Below are 15264 nucleotides of genomic sequence, written 5' to 3'. Positions count from 1 at the left end.
CCATCTCTCCAAGAACAGAAAGATCAGGCTCTTTTAAAAGTTCCACGTACGTGGCAGGTGTGTCAATGTAAGTGTGGTTGGTGGATGCCTGTATGTGCTTTCAGGAAATGGGATGCACCAACACCAAGCATTTAAGAGGATGTGGGACTTTGAGTAATGGGTTTTGCACAATTCTCAACAGTGATTCATTTGTTTCCTTAATGTTTCATAGATATTATGCAGTTAAAAGATGCTTTAATCTTTTAACTTCATAATATCTATGAAACATCAAGGAAACAAATGAACCACTCCTTGGAAGAAATCAAAAATATATTCCATTTGTGTCTGCTAAACAAATCCTAATTTCAAGGGCCTACAAGAATCAGATTAGCATTCTACAACATAACAACACTTTCTGTGCAGGTGTCTTTGTGATTGTGTTCTTCTCAATGTAGCATTATCTTACTTAAAAGCATCATCCTTCCTTTTTCAAAACTACAAAGAAACCAAAACAGAAAACAGTGAAGAAAGGGGAGATAATATTTTCATAATATATTTATAACACCTTTAGGATTCAGTTTTCCCCCATAACTGTTCTTTTTATCATTATTAGAAGATGCAAAAGCCACAGGTTGTATGGACTCCCTGTCAGTGGACCAAGAATATAAATTAAAATGCATTTAATAAAGTGATTTGCTTGATATTGACAAAATTTGACAGATACACAGCCTTTGTTGAGTAACACTAGCTAATTTAATAAGTTGAAGCTGAAACACAAAGCATTCTAAATGTTAATGAATGTTACCTCTTACAGCACTTTTACAATGCTATCTGGACTTGAGAGCATTTATACAAAAGGACAAGAAGGCAAAACTATACAGTAAATAGGAAATTCTGCTTTGGGGGGTCAATCACAAATGTCTTCTACACTAATCCAAGTTACATCCTGTAAACAGATAAGTCTTCTACTACATTACACTAAGACAGAACAAGTCATGTCACCAAGAGATGGTACCCCAGAGGGACTTCATAAAAACAGAAGGAATCTGAAGAAGTCCTAACAGGAACACTGATCATGTGTATTATACTATGAAACTTCAGTCGTCCTTTATGGGATACTTTTGGTAGTGTTTTTATTATTTAAATTAATTATATTTAATTAATGATTTAAAGAATGAAGTACAAATATCCCCAAATTATATCAAATTATTGTGATTCTAACAGGATGTGTTATCAAATGAGGAAAAAAACTTGAGAGATTTCTCAATTGAATGCTTGACATCTAATCCATAGTTTAAAATAGGCACATTGGATAAGAGTATTCTTTGTAAGACATGGAATTCCTTTAGTGAACTCAATTTTGAGCAGGAAATATGAAGGAAAAATATATTCCATTGTGAACTGTCCTCCAAATAGGATTGTTATTATGGGGTTTGTTCCTATTGTCTCTACAGATTATAGTTTTGATTCAGAAATACATTAAAAACTGAAGAAGGAATAAGGGTCTTCCAGTCATACATTTAAAGGAGAATATTTGTAGCACAGGGTTGAAATGAGATGATGCACTGATGACGTTACCTACTTTGGGTAATGAAACATCTGCAAGAAAACAACCAAGCTCAGAGAACACCAAGGGCCCCTCAGTTATACATTTGCAAGAAATACAAATTTTGAAGCCCATGTGGTAATAGTGATTCGGGTATTGGACTAGGAATGACAAGTCCCAAATTCTAGTCTGCCTACAGCAACAGACGTTCCCTGGGTGACCTTGGCTAGTTTCTCTCAGCAAAACCTACCCAAGGGGTTGTTATGGAGGAGGAACACTGTCCTTGCTGTACAAAAAAGTATCATCCATCCATCCATCTCTTCTGGTTTGATTTAAGATACCTAGACTTGTAATTTTAAATAGTTCAGTTCTGCGAGTTCAAGTCTTTACAGATAGTCCTCGACATATAACAGTTTGTTTAGTGACTGTTCAAAATTACAGCAGCACTGAAAAAAATGACTTATGACCATTTTTCACACTCAAACCATTGCGCCATCCTCAAAGTCAAAATTCGGACACTTGGCAATCGGCATGTATTTATGACTGTTGCAGTGTCCCAGGGTCATGATGATCACCTTTAGCTACCTTCTGACAAGCAAAATCAATGAGGAAACCAGAATCACTTAACAACTGTGTTGCTAACTTAACAGCTGCAGTGATTCACTTAACTGTGGCCAGAAAGACCATAAAATAGAACAAAATTCACTTAACAAATGTCTCACTTAATAACAGAATTTTTGGACTCAATTGTGGTCATACGTCGAGGACCGCCAAAGTTGAGAAACACTGTTCTAGCCAGTCACATTTTAATTTAACTTTAAATCTAGGAACAAGTAATGTCAACCTCTAGGTTTTGAAATGAAACATGGGTGGTGGTGCTCGGTTTAAGTTAGTCTGAATTCCCGGGTCTCATAAAACATTTATTCCTTTGAGGTCTGTGGTTTTCAATCTTTTTTTTTTTTTTTTTTATTGAAAAGTTTTATAAAATACAATTTTCCTTTAAAAAAAACCCCCCTTCCCCCTCCCTCCTCCCCTCCCTACCTCCCCCCTATCTCCCCCCCTCCCCCTCCCCCTCCTCCCTCCCCTACCTCCCCCCCTCCACTTCCCCTCCTCCCCCCTCCCCCCCCCGACTTCCCAGAGCAAAATACAAGGTATATATCTAAAAGGCAATCATAAACAATCATATACTAACAATTATAAACTCTAAAATCCATCACTCTCTAGCTTGTATATAGTAAACCAATCCTTAATAATACTAAATATATATAAAAAACTAAAATAAAAGAAAGCTAGCATCATTCCCATCTATGTTCTTCCACAATTCACTATTACCTTAACATATTCTCATAGATAGTTCTTACACAAATTAACCCACATTAACCCACAAAACTTTCTTCCTCTTCCTCTGTAGTAAGTTGTCCATTAATTCCAAATTAAAAAAAAAAAAATCTATTACCATACATAGCATCCCAAAACTTTTTTTTTTTTTTTTTTTTTTTTTTTTTTTTTTAAAACACAACTACCACTTAACTATAAATATTTTGTGGAAGTTCCATAGATTTCTACTGGTCTTATTTTTTTTTCCTTTTTTGAGCGTTTTAAGGCAGCACGCGTCACTCTCTGTTCTCTAAGATCATCCAAAAGAGTTGCAGCTTGAACTCCTCCTGTACCCTTCTCGTCTATCTGTGCATCTTCATCCTCTTGATGTTCTCCTTCTCCAGATCCCTCTGCAGCTTCCAGAAGTGTTGATGGGGTTACTTTCAAGACATTATTATAAAAATCGTGCGCTTGCTTCACATTACTCAAACAGTACCTTTTGCCATCATACATGAAGCTCAACCCAGCTGGGATCTCCCATCTGAACCTTATATCTCTTTGCTTGAGCTCTTGCACAAGAAATATAAAATCCTTCCTTCTCTTTAAAATCTTTGGAGGAATTTCTTTTAGAACCAAAACTTGTTGACCAGCAATCACAACTTTAGTATCGTAGGCAGCTTGTATAACTTCATCTCTAATTTCCCTTTTTACAAAATAAACCACCACATCTCTAGGCAACTTTCTCTGTTTAGCAATCCACGAATTCACACGAAACACTTTGTCCATACCTTGTTTTAATTCAGATGCTGGATGGTTCAATACTCCCTCAAAAGCCTCAGAAACCAGCTGCTTTAAATCTTCCTTAATATTCTCTTTTAGGCCTCTAATTCTCACAGCAAACTGCATCTGGTAAAATTGGGCCAAGCTCTGTTCACTGTCGATTTTGTCTTTTAGATCTTCAATTTCCAATACTTTTGCTTCTAATAAAGCATTCTTTTGAATCAAATCTTGCACTTGATCATCCAGCACCTCCACACATTTAGCAACTTTTTGCACTGAGGACAAAATGTCTACCTTCATTTCTCTAAGTTTCTGTTCCATCCTTTTTTCCATTCTCTGCTCCAATTTCTCCAATTTCTCCTCCATCTGTAGAAATTTAACACCCATTGACTCCAAAATTAACTGGGTATGTTTTTCAAGATCCTTCGATGTCAATACATCAGGAGAATGCAACGCCTGCAGCAATGATTGTTGTTGCACCGGAGAATTTCCAGCACTCCGAAAAGTTCTAGGGGGAGGTTTAGCCGCCATCTTTTACTTACAATTGTGACGCACTTTCACTTTAAGTTTTAAGCAAAGTCCATCAAGCTTGAGAGTAAAATAAAATCTTCTTCATCTCTTCATCTTTCCCTCTTGTACTGCTCTGCCTGCTCTTTCCCTTTCATAGTCTCTCCTTCAAGCAGGGATGGTCGCAGACGCCTGGCTCTGCTCCATGAAGTCCGGAGCAGAGACGCTAGCCAGCTGGGAGCAGCCCAGGCTACGGGGGAGTTCAATCCTTCAGCCGCCCAAGCTCCAAGCTCAGGCGGCCCCGGAGAACTCAACCCCCACCTGGGGGCTCACCCCCTCCTCTTCTCCCGAGGAGGGGGCTTCAGATTCGCCCGAACAGCTGATCGGCGCTGTTTCGGGCGAAAAAACACCAGCTGAGCCGCGGGCAGCCCGGGAAGGCTCCCTCCGTCGCCGCGGAGCCACCGGAAGTCCTGTGGTTTTCAATCTTAATTTTAGCTGCTAGCTCCTCCATATCTTATTTGTTAGAAACCCTTTAAGAAGTGGCATTAGCGCTTTTGCTTGCTTAAACAGAATATCTGTAATAGTTCTCCATGTGAGGCCTGAGATGATGCAGTTATTACCAGAGCATCTATTTGCTGAATTAAAGGATTTAGAATTGTGCTGCTCTTCAAATAAAATATCATTGCCTCCTTGTCACTTTAGTAGGCAGAGAATATATAACTTGGTTAGCCTTAGGGGTATTTTAAATAAGCACTGCCCTGGTAATGCGCTCAGGCAAAATGATTTCTTAGTTCATTCAATGTTAACTTCGAATTAAAGCTAAGCTATGTTTTTTCCAGCTATCTCTTAACAGAAGTGTTCCATTGTGTTATTCCCCCCCTCCCACTTTTTCCCCCTCCATCATGCTGGCTTTGATACAGCATAAGGGAAGACGAACACTTGGGTTATTTCAGACTTTCCCACATTCTAATCTGTAGCTTCAGCTGGCTTATGTGCTTCTATATCTTGTTAATATTGTTAATGAACACACACACAGGGAGCTAAACATTGTTCTTTTCAGTCATGCATGGTTCCAAAAATAAACTATAGAAAGATAAGCAATGTGCCTGTTGCTCAATTTTAAGACGTTTCTATGTCATGTATACAGTAACAACATATAGGCATGTATTTCTTTGCTTGTCTTTATTGCCGAAGCTTGACAAAGGTTTAAATTTTCTATATAAGCTAAGTGGCAATGCCCATTTAAAAAAAAAAAAAGCAAGATTGGACCAGGTTGGCCTTTGGTTAGCAGAGCATCTGTAAATCCCATGATCGTGGAATAGAGTGGAAGTGAAAAAATATTCCCAAAAGGAGCAATAGCAAATCATTTCTCTACCGTGGTAAGACAATTCTGTGAATATGCCCAGGGAGACACCGAGTGGTAAGCTGTGTCTCCCTCTCCTTTGTTTGTTTCACACACAAACACACCATTTTACTTACAGAAATACAGGCATTCTCCCATTCACTCCTCCGTTTTAGCCGAGTCCTTTTCTTGTACACTTGTTATCTACATGTTTACAGATAGCCATTCTTGGAAATAGAATATAGCTATCATATCTATGGCCAGAAAGTTAAATCCTAGAGTTACAGGGCATGCTGATGGGACAGAACTAAGCACCTATCAAAAAAACTTTAACTTCTACTGCTAAATCAATTGTTCACTTCAGTACTTTATTGAATCTGGAATAGAGAACCCCCATAACTGTGTCGGCTGTCCAAATATTTTGCTAATATGCAAGATGAGTAACAAAATATGTGCCTTCTCCCTTTTTCTCAAGGGTGCAACATTCAAAGAACATATATAGTTGTCTATATTTTCACATGTGAGCATGATACGACTTCCTGGGTTGTGATTTCTGCATAATTCTGTAATTGAAAAAAATAGGGAAGTAAACAACTCTAACAGATGCATGCATATGCAATATTAGCATTGGAAAATCTTCACGTCGAGCTCATGATCACATCCATTTTTTTCTAATTGGAAGTATGAAAGAAGTTTACCACTACTGTTTTCTGGGTGGGGAGGGGGAATTCAACTTCTAGAGTTTCCTAGTAGTTTCCATCCTACCTAGCAAGGTCCAACTCTGCTTAGTTTTTGACTTCAGGTCTACTCAGTGCTTTTTTTCTTAAAAAAAAAAGGTGCCGGAACTCTCATCTTGGTGGGGGCAAGAGGTGGGGGGCAGGGGAGGCAGTGCTACTGTGGTGACAGGTACAAGGGGTGTTGGTGGTGGGCTGCCTCCTGGGGCCGGAGCTGGCACAGCTGGTGCTATGGGAGCAGCAGGGCCCGCTCTATATGGCAGGGCTGTGTGGGGCGGGTGGCAGAGGTGGTGCAGGCCAGGCGATGCAGGGTGGCCACTTAGGCACACAGGGCGAGGCGACGGTGGCACAGGTCCAGCACCAGGTAGGCCACCAGCCTGGCTGACACGGATGAGCACAAGGAAGGAGTGCACATGGACTCTGCAAAACCCACCTCCCACTCCTTGTCCTCTCTTACTTACCTAGTTGAGATGGTGTAGTTGGGCAGCAGGGAGGGATGCAAAGTTCCTGCCAACTCGCCTTTGCTGCAGACAACTTGCTGGTGCAACGTTTGCCAGCCAGGTCTTTTGGCACACTCAGCAGCAATTCCTATTGGCTTTCGAAAGCTAATAGGCTTTTGAAAGCCAATAGAGGGAGTAGCATAGTTTGTGCAAAAGCTTTTTTGTGTGTGTGTGCAAAAAAAGGTGCTGGAACGCCATTCTGAGCGTTCTATGAGAAAAACCCCCTGCTTTTATGTTTTAATCTTATGATTTTAAAAATATTGTAAGTTGCCCCAAACCTTGCCATGTAGATTGCATACAAATATTATATAATCAGTAAATAAAGGTAGAACATATGTTAAATGTACATCAAATGATAATATGCTTCCCTACAAAGTCAATTCTTGCTCAATGACAGACCAAGGAGTTCACTCAGAAAGGCAAGAGGAAAATCTAGAAGAGGTCTGTGCAACTTGTAGAAGGGAAAGGCCCACACTGATAAATTAAAAATTTTGTGGTCTGCAAAAGAATGTTGGTGGGCTAATCAATGATATGGTGACTAGAGGACCATCTACAGTGTTGGAGTTTGTGGTCATGGTAAGCCATGGAGACCCTAGGCAGCATGACATTCAGGGCAGTAGTGGTGATTTTGTTACTTTTTTTTTAAAAAAAAGTCTGTACTCTGTCCAAGGGTGCTTGGCAGGCTGCATGTACAGGCCTGGTATAGAATTTATTTTGGAGCATTCAACTATCTAGAGCAGGCATGTCAAACTCATTTTGTTTGAGGCAACTTCTTATAAAAGAATTGCCATTAATTTGTTTTAATAAAATAATTTAAATCAATTTTCACTTGATTTCAAATTAAATGAATTATATTGGTTGATAATGAATTTTTTTTAGTACAATTGGCAAATGCAATAAACTGGTTTTAGGTATATGTGTGCACTAATTATTTCAACACCAGTACATTTTAACAACATATTCTATTTGTAAATGAATGCAAATGCAAATTATACAATTTTTTGTGCAAAAATAAAACAAAATAACAGATTTAAGAGCTGTTATCATTAGTTATCCTTAGATAAAAATAATTCCATCATCCAAAACTTTGTTATACTGTATTTAACGAACAGATGTTTTGGGATTAAAAAAAAAGACTGACTACATTTGATTGTGTATCACCATGGCATTAAAACAAAATTCTAACAGTGTATGAAAAATAAAGGTTCCCTAAACATCTGCTGGCTATATCTATACATTTTCCTTGATAGCACTCTACTGCCTTCTTTTTAGCCTGTTTTTCAACTTCACAGCTTAAAAAAAGGCAAGGCACCGGGAGCTGAAAGTTACAGAGACTGTTTAAGCAGGTTGCTAAGCAACCTGTTCACACTCAGCCCTTCTTACCCTCCCACTTTTAAATTAGCCTGTACGGATCGCATTTCCTTCAATTTGAGCCCTCTGAAGGCCTGTCGCTGCGATACATTCTGCTGCTCTGCAACCTGGCTGCCTGAGGAGAATTTGGCTCTCCGGAACAGTTTCCTTCAGCTTTTTGTGTGTGTGTGCAAAAAAAAGGGGCCGTAACGCCATTCTGAGCGTTCTATGGGGAAAAAAGCCCTGGATATATCACATATAATTGAAGATTGTAATTAATTGTGTGTGCACATTCAGCAAGTGTGATGTATTTGTGCTGGCATTTCTAGGCCACTTTCCAACCACATCCAGAAAAATTTGTAACAAACATTGGAATTCTCAAGGCCATGTTTGGTATTTCCCAGCAATCTGTTACTGGAAGGAAAAAGCAATCCCTGCTGCATTACTGATCTCAGAGAAGCATTTGTATGTATGCAGGTATCCTTAGGGTGCCATAGTTATGGATGAGAAATATTGGTTGGAAAGTTGGCATTTCTGGATGTAATACAGATATTTTGGACTTATTTTTGTTTCTTTGCATGCTTGATATTTTTAAAAAGGCATATGCTACTGACTATGTTTATGCACATACCGGTATGTAACATCTTTTGCTAGGATACATGACCACTGCTTTTCCAGAATGCGAAAAGTGAAAGATTGTGACTAAACAAAATTTTAATGTACAGATAATACCAGCAGAAATTATTTTAGCCTTTTTAATAAATGTTGTTATTGATGTTAAGCTCACCATGGAAAACATCATATATTATTATGTGTATACTAGGTTAATTATTTAAAGACTGAAGTGCAACATAACTAGATTCTAAATAATCTATTTTTCAAAACACACAACAGTCCAAACAGTAGAAGTAAAGTCCAAATTAAGAATATTTCATTTTTAAGAATTGTTTAATTTAAAGTGGTTTAGTTGTAATAGATGGTTAGATTCAAAATAGTTTTCAAGAATATGTACAAAAGATACTATTTTTTTTCTAGCATCAGCTAAATTAGACATTGAGAAAAATGTTTCTTATTTCTTTCCTGTTACCTTTATTGATTTCATTGCAGAGATGTTAACATAGGAAATAGATTATTTTGTTATCTAATTTTACCTTCCAAAAGACAGAAGCAGATGAAAAATGTGAGGGTCTTTCCTGTTGGCTTTTTTGAACTAGCTGTTTTAGATTCTAAAAGTTTAGTTCCTAAAGAAGTAACCCTGTAAATAATTTTAATGTCCTCCTCCAGTGCAGGCTCTTTTATGACTCAAGGACTTCAACTACCCGAATTCCTGAGCCAGCATGGGTCAGCTTGGAAACCTCTCCCTTTCCCCTCAGCATGGTTGGCTCAGGATTTCTGGGAGTTGAAGTCTGCGAGTCATAAAAAAGAGCCAAGATTGCCTAGCCCTGCAATAGGCTTTCAGAGGGAGGGAGCTTTTTTTTGCAAAAAAAAAAAAGGTGCCAGAATGCCGTTCTGAGTGTTATATGAGAAAAAAAGCCCTGGGTCTACTTTACTATTGCTGTCACCCAACTGGTGCTACTAGTATATATAGAACCACAATTTTATTTGTACCACAGACAAAAGCTTAAGCTTATGCACCTGTGTGGCCAATTTGGTCCTTGAATAAACTTGATCAAATTTCAGGAGATTTTTCGCAATGAACCTCTGACACCATTCAAATTCTTTTTTTAAAATACCTTATTGAATTACACACACACACACACACACACACACACACACACAAGGCCTGAACTGGAACAAACAGCTACTACCACACACTTCTCCCAGAAGAACGAAGCTGAAGCCACCAGCCTGAGGATGACGGATGAGATTTCGTCGAAACGTTGCTCTTATACCTTCAATTCTACGTGGGGAAAAAACCCGAATGACCAAAGATCTACATATATATATATATATATATATATATATATATATATATATATATATATATATATATATATATATGTGTGTGTGTGTGTGTGTGTGTGTGTGTGTGTGTGTGTGTGTAAATTACTAACAAAGAATTAAAGGGAAACTGAGATGCATTTCTGACTTGTTAGTCGTCATCAGCCAGATTCTTGTTAGTCGTCATCAGCCAGATTCGAACCTGGGCTGATTGCATACAAGGCAGTGTTATTTGCCTCTAAGCCACAAGGTCCCTCTCGCTCTGTTAGCTTTTTTCTGCAAGGGAAGATATGTTTCAAATGTTAACTATTTAGATTACCTTGCTAGGCCCCAAACATGGGGCAAATCTTTATTTCCTGTTTTCAGCCTATCTTGAAGGCTATCAAACAGGCAGTAGGTAATCTAAATAGTTAACATTTGAAACATATCTTCCCTTGCAGAAAAAAGCTAACAGAGCGAGAGGGACCTTGTGGCTTAGAGGCAAATAACACTGCCTTGTATGCAATCAGCCCAGGTTCGAATCTCAGAAGGGTATAGCTGACTGAGGACGACTAAGGAGTCAGAAATGCATCTCAGTTTCCCTTTAATTCTTTGTTAGTAATTTACACAAATATATATATATATATATATACACTTAACCTTTTGATCTAAAATTCAATGATACACTGTGTTTCTATTCAATTCTCAAAATAAATACAGCATTTCTTTCAGTTTCTAGCAAAAAGTCCAAAAGTAGTTTCCACATAAAACAAAACTAGACAAAGACTTTTCTTCAAATCAAAGTAGTTAATTTTGCTATCTTAGCCAGTTCCGTTAACTTCACCCTCCATTTTTCTTTTGTGGGAATCTGTAGGATTTTCCACCCCTGTGCATACAAAAGTCTTGCTGCTGTTATCGTATATAAAAACAAACTTTTTCCCCCTCAATTAAACCTGGTCTCAATTGTACATTTATTTTAAGAATTCTCTGAATTAGAATACTTATTTGATCCTAATAACTCTTAGCTTTCTTACATGTCCACCAAAGATGATAAAAAGTTCCTTCAGACTCACTTCAAAGAATTCAGACAGAAGTAGACTGAAGAATAACTACTGAACTATATGTGACTCCAAATGTCCTGTTTTTCCTATATGCTTCTGAATCTTCATTTTTTCTGCTATTTAACCAGAACTATTTGCTGGAAAAAGTTTGTAATTTCAGCAAAATCCCTCTTACTCCATCTCATTCCACTACAGATTTCCCAGACATATTAAAGAACTCTACATCCATGGGAAACATAAATTGTTCCCGTAGACTGTGTCCTATATTGTCCTGGCCCACATCAAAGGGGGGGGGGGAGGAAGGGAGGGAATGATTCATTGACTTGCTTGTATATCTTCACAATAGCTGGCTTTTGTGGACTATAATTTTTCAGATTTCATTGGAATATTAAGAGGACTAACATTCCTCACTGAAGATTTAAAGTTTCACAGGGAGGCATCAGTGGAGAAGGGATAGATACGATGTCAGTGCTGGTTGATTTATAATGCAGAGGTTAAGAGAAACTGTATAATAATCTCATGTCAAATATAGCTACCTCTGCTCAGTGTACCTTTTATCTTCCTTTTCACCTGGCTTTGATTCACTTTTCCCATTTTTACTTGGGATGAAATTTAAACTTACTTTGCTCGTCTTTCTCCAACACTCAGCCCTATATAAGAATACTTCTAGAACACTGTTCCTTATGGGGAAGTAATAATTTAGCATATAATAATTTATATTTTATTGTATTTATTCTTTATTATTTATACAGACATAGTAGAAATCATCAAAATAGTTTTATACACTCACCTGGCAAAAATATAGAATAGAATAGAATTCTTTATTGGCCAAGAGTGGTTGGACACACAAAGAATTTGTTTCCGGTACATAAGCTCTCAGTGTACATACAAGTAATAGTGATAATCATGATCATAAGCAACATAAAAATATATTCATCATAAATCATAAAATATAACACTTCAGCATAAATCATAAGATGCAGCACTTAGTGATAGTCATAGAGTACTAGCTAAGCAAACAACATAAATCATACTAGGGTACAAAAAAACCCCCAATATAAATTGAAAGATACAAGCAGCAAAGTTATAGTCGTAAGAAGATAAGGATATGTAATAGGAAAGATGAGTAGTATCATAGTAATACAGCTTTACTAGTATTTTGACAGTGTTGTAGGAATTAGTTGTTAAGCAGTGACGGTGTGGGGAAAAAACTGTCCTTATGTCTAGTCATTTTGATGTGCAATGCCCTATATAGCGTTGTCTTGAGGGAAGAAGTTGAAATAGTTTATGTCCAGGATTGATTAGTTTTAGGACAGATGTCAGCAAAGATAGAAGTAAGTAAAATAGTGAGTAAAGAAACACTATTAACTCTTTAAGTAAAGTTTAAAACTTTTATCTCTCTTTCAGAAAGTCACCTTTTAAACATTCTTTAGACATGCTAGTGCTGAAACTATATTGAAATATATGCATATTTTTAACTTTAAAGATTCGTTCTTATATCAAGTGTATTCTAGTACTGACATAATTTTTGGGCCAGATAACCCTAATCCTCCGAGGTCTCTTCCAACTCTGTCATTCTGTAAGGGTCCCCTGCTTGAGGAGGGGGTTGGACTAGATGACCTCTGAGGTCCTTCCAACTCTGTCATTCTGTGATTCTGTTATTATCTTGTTATTTATGCCATTTTCTTTCCTGTTCTAGGATTTGAGAGAAGAATGCTTGAAGTTGAAAACAAGAGTTTTTGATCTGGAACAACAAAACCAAACACTAAATGTGCTATTCCAGCAAAGAGTGAAACCAACATCTAGCATACTGTTTCAGGTAAACTTATTTCTAAATAAATGTTTATATTCAAAATATGTTATACTTTTATCCTGATTGAAATTGCCTAAGAATGGATAGTTAGTGGTAAAGCCAATAAGGAAAAAAAAGCCATTTTATAGATATTTTATAGTAAATTACAGGAACATGGCATTGAAAGCTGCTTTATTGCATTTCAAATGGAGAGTCCAGGTAGTGCTTGTCTAGGACTTCCAGGTTTAGTGTTGATTTGTGATGATGACGGTGATGAAAAACTAACTTTACAACGATCCAAGACTGTAAAACAAAGGAAAGCTGAAATCGGATCATAAGCACAGTTTTACTTGGCAACCACTTCTTAACGACTGAGTTTCCGGTCCCTATTGTGGTTGCTAAACAAGGACTACCTGTGTACACAAAGAAAGAGAGAGATGAAAATGCATATGTATCAGCGGGTTATGAACCCAGCTTGCATGCTGTTTGAAAAATTAACATGTGTATGTAGAGAATAAAAAATAATAATAAAAACTTTTTTAAAAAAAGAAAATGTATTACTGGGTGAGAAGTTGCTTACCCCAAAAAATTAGACCCTTTGCTGTAATAAAGAAGCAGAATAACAATAGACAGGCTCTTCCAGGAGGCAAAATACTTCCATCAGGCAATCTCATAATGTAATTGGATTAAAGCCTAGATTTCCAGACAAACAGATGATTTATCTGAAATCTTGTGTAGACGTTTCCTCATCTAACTTCTGTGCTCAGTTTTTCTTGAACTCTGATTTTCCCTTTTCACTGCAAGTTTTCGAAAGGTTAGGGGAGACTTTCACAGGAAAATACGTTGTACAGCAAAGGGATGTGGAAGTTAGAAGACAAAAGAGAAAATAAAAGATGTCATGACTTAGACAAACAGAAGTGCTCTGTGGTAACACGAAACCATCCTCGGATTTAGCTCTGTGTTTTCTATGTGAATGGGTTCATTCATATGATAGAAAGTTATACGGAGAAAAAGGAAGTGCTTTCATTGCCTTCTAAATATCATATCTACAGTTTAAAATAAGCAAAAGTCATCAACGTCACACAATGACAGCCTTGTGGCTGGATCTCCCATTGTGCATAAAATGAATAAAAGGTTAGTGTTGGGACCAGGAGAGGGGAATGTCTCTCTCCTGGTCCTGCTGGCTCCCTTGTCTGCATTTAGTAGCGTCAACAAGGGAATCTTTTTGAGCCAATTGAAAGGAACGAGGAAAGGGGGACTCTGTGTTGCAGTGGTTCTGCTACTGGCTGGCTTCGGTCAGTAGTTGTGTGGAGAGAGAGAGAGGATGAATCTTTAAGTGTTCTGTGATGTGGCTCAGCCCTTCCCTCCATAGCCATCGGGGCCGATTATACATTGACAAGGGATTATCTATATGAACTGCCATCGCTGGCACAGCAGGAAATGGAGTGGAGTCCCTTTCTCAGGATCTAGAGGCTGTGAAAGATTGGATGTGGTGGAAATAGGTAAAGGTAAAGGTTCCCCCGCACATGCGTGCTAGTCATTTCCAACTCTAGGGGCCGGTGCTCATCTCCGTTTCACAGCCGAAGAGCCAGCGCTTGTCCGAGGACGTCTTTGTGGTCATGTGGCTGGCATGACTAGACGCCAAAGGTGCACAGAACGCTGTTACCTTCCCACCGTAGTGGTCCCTATTTTTCTACTTGCATTTTTACGTGCTTCCGAACTGCTAGGTTGGCAGAAGCTGGGACGAGTAACAGGTGCTCACTCTGTTATGCGGCACTCGGGATTCGACCCGCCAAACTGCCGACCTTCTGATCGACAAGCTCAGCGTCCTAACCCACTGAGCCACTGCGTCCCTTGTGGTAGAAATAGGTTCATGCTTCAAGTTTCAAGTTTCAAGTTTTATTTAATTTGTATACCACCCTTCTCCTTGGTAAGGACTCAGGGCGGTTCACAGGGCATATATAAAAAAGACAATACAAAAATTAAAAAAGATTAAACCCATGCCCAGTTAAAAACAGTAATACAAATCTAAAAACAACAAATTAAAACCCATAATCCCCCGTCAGGCCAGACCAGCTAATTCAAATAGGTGGGTCTTCAGGCCACGACGGAAAGTTCGGAGGTCTGATGCCGTCCGGAGCTCCACCGGCAGTTGGTTCCATAATGCCGGAGCGCCCACAGAGAAGGCCCTCCCCCTGGGGGCCACCAGTCGGCATTCCCTGACTGGCGGCATGCTTATTGTCCCAAACTGATGGCTGGAAGTTTAGAAACTGACTTAGAACAGTCCTTTGCCACCACTGATGTAGTGATGCTTTCAGGTAAGCAGCATCATGAATGTTCGGTCAGAAATGACAAAAGGGGAATGGAACCTTTTTGCGTATCCCATATTTCAACTGAATGTGTGTGTCACCAAATAGAATAAGATGCACCAATGGC

The 15264-nt window shown here is 38.4% G+C and overlaps 1 protein-coding gene across 1 annotated transcript in view; it reads left to right on the top strand.

The window, feature by feature from the left end:
* NCKAP5 (NCK associated protein 5) overlaps positions 1 to 15264 on the top strand; it is a 649941-nt gene that overhangs the window by 465980 nt on the left and 168697 nt on the right. Inside the window, exon 9 of the mRNA XM_083350693.1 lies at positions 12736 to 12855. Within this exon, the coding sequence (XP_083206819.1) occupies positions 12736 to 12855 (120 nt within the window). The remainder of the gene's footprint in view (positions 1 to 12735; positions 12856 to 15264) is intronic.

The sequence above is a fragment of the Vipera ursinii genome (genome assembly GCF_947247035.1).
Source record: "Vipera ursinii genome assembly, chromosome: 1".
Taxonomy (NCBI): Eukaryota; Metazoa; Chordata; class Lepidosauria; order Squamata; family Viperidae; genus Vipera; species Vipera ursinii.
The sequence above is the reverse complement of the archived record's forward strand: the minus strand, read 5'-3'. Positions and strand labels throughout refer to the sequence as shown.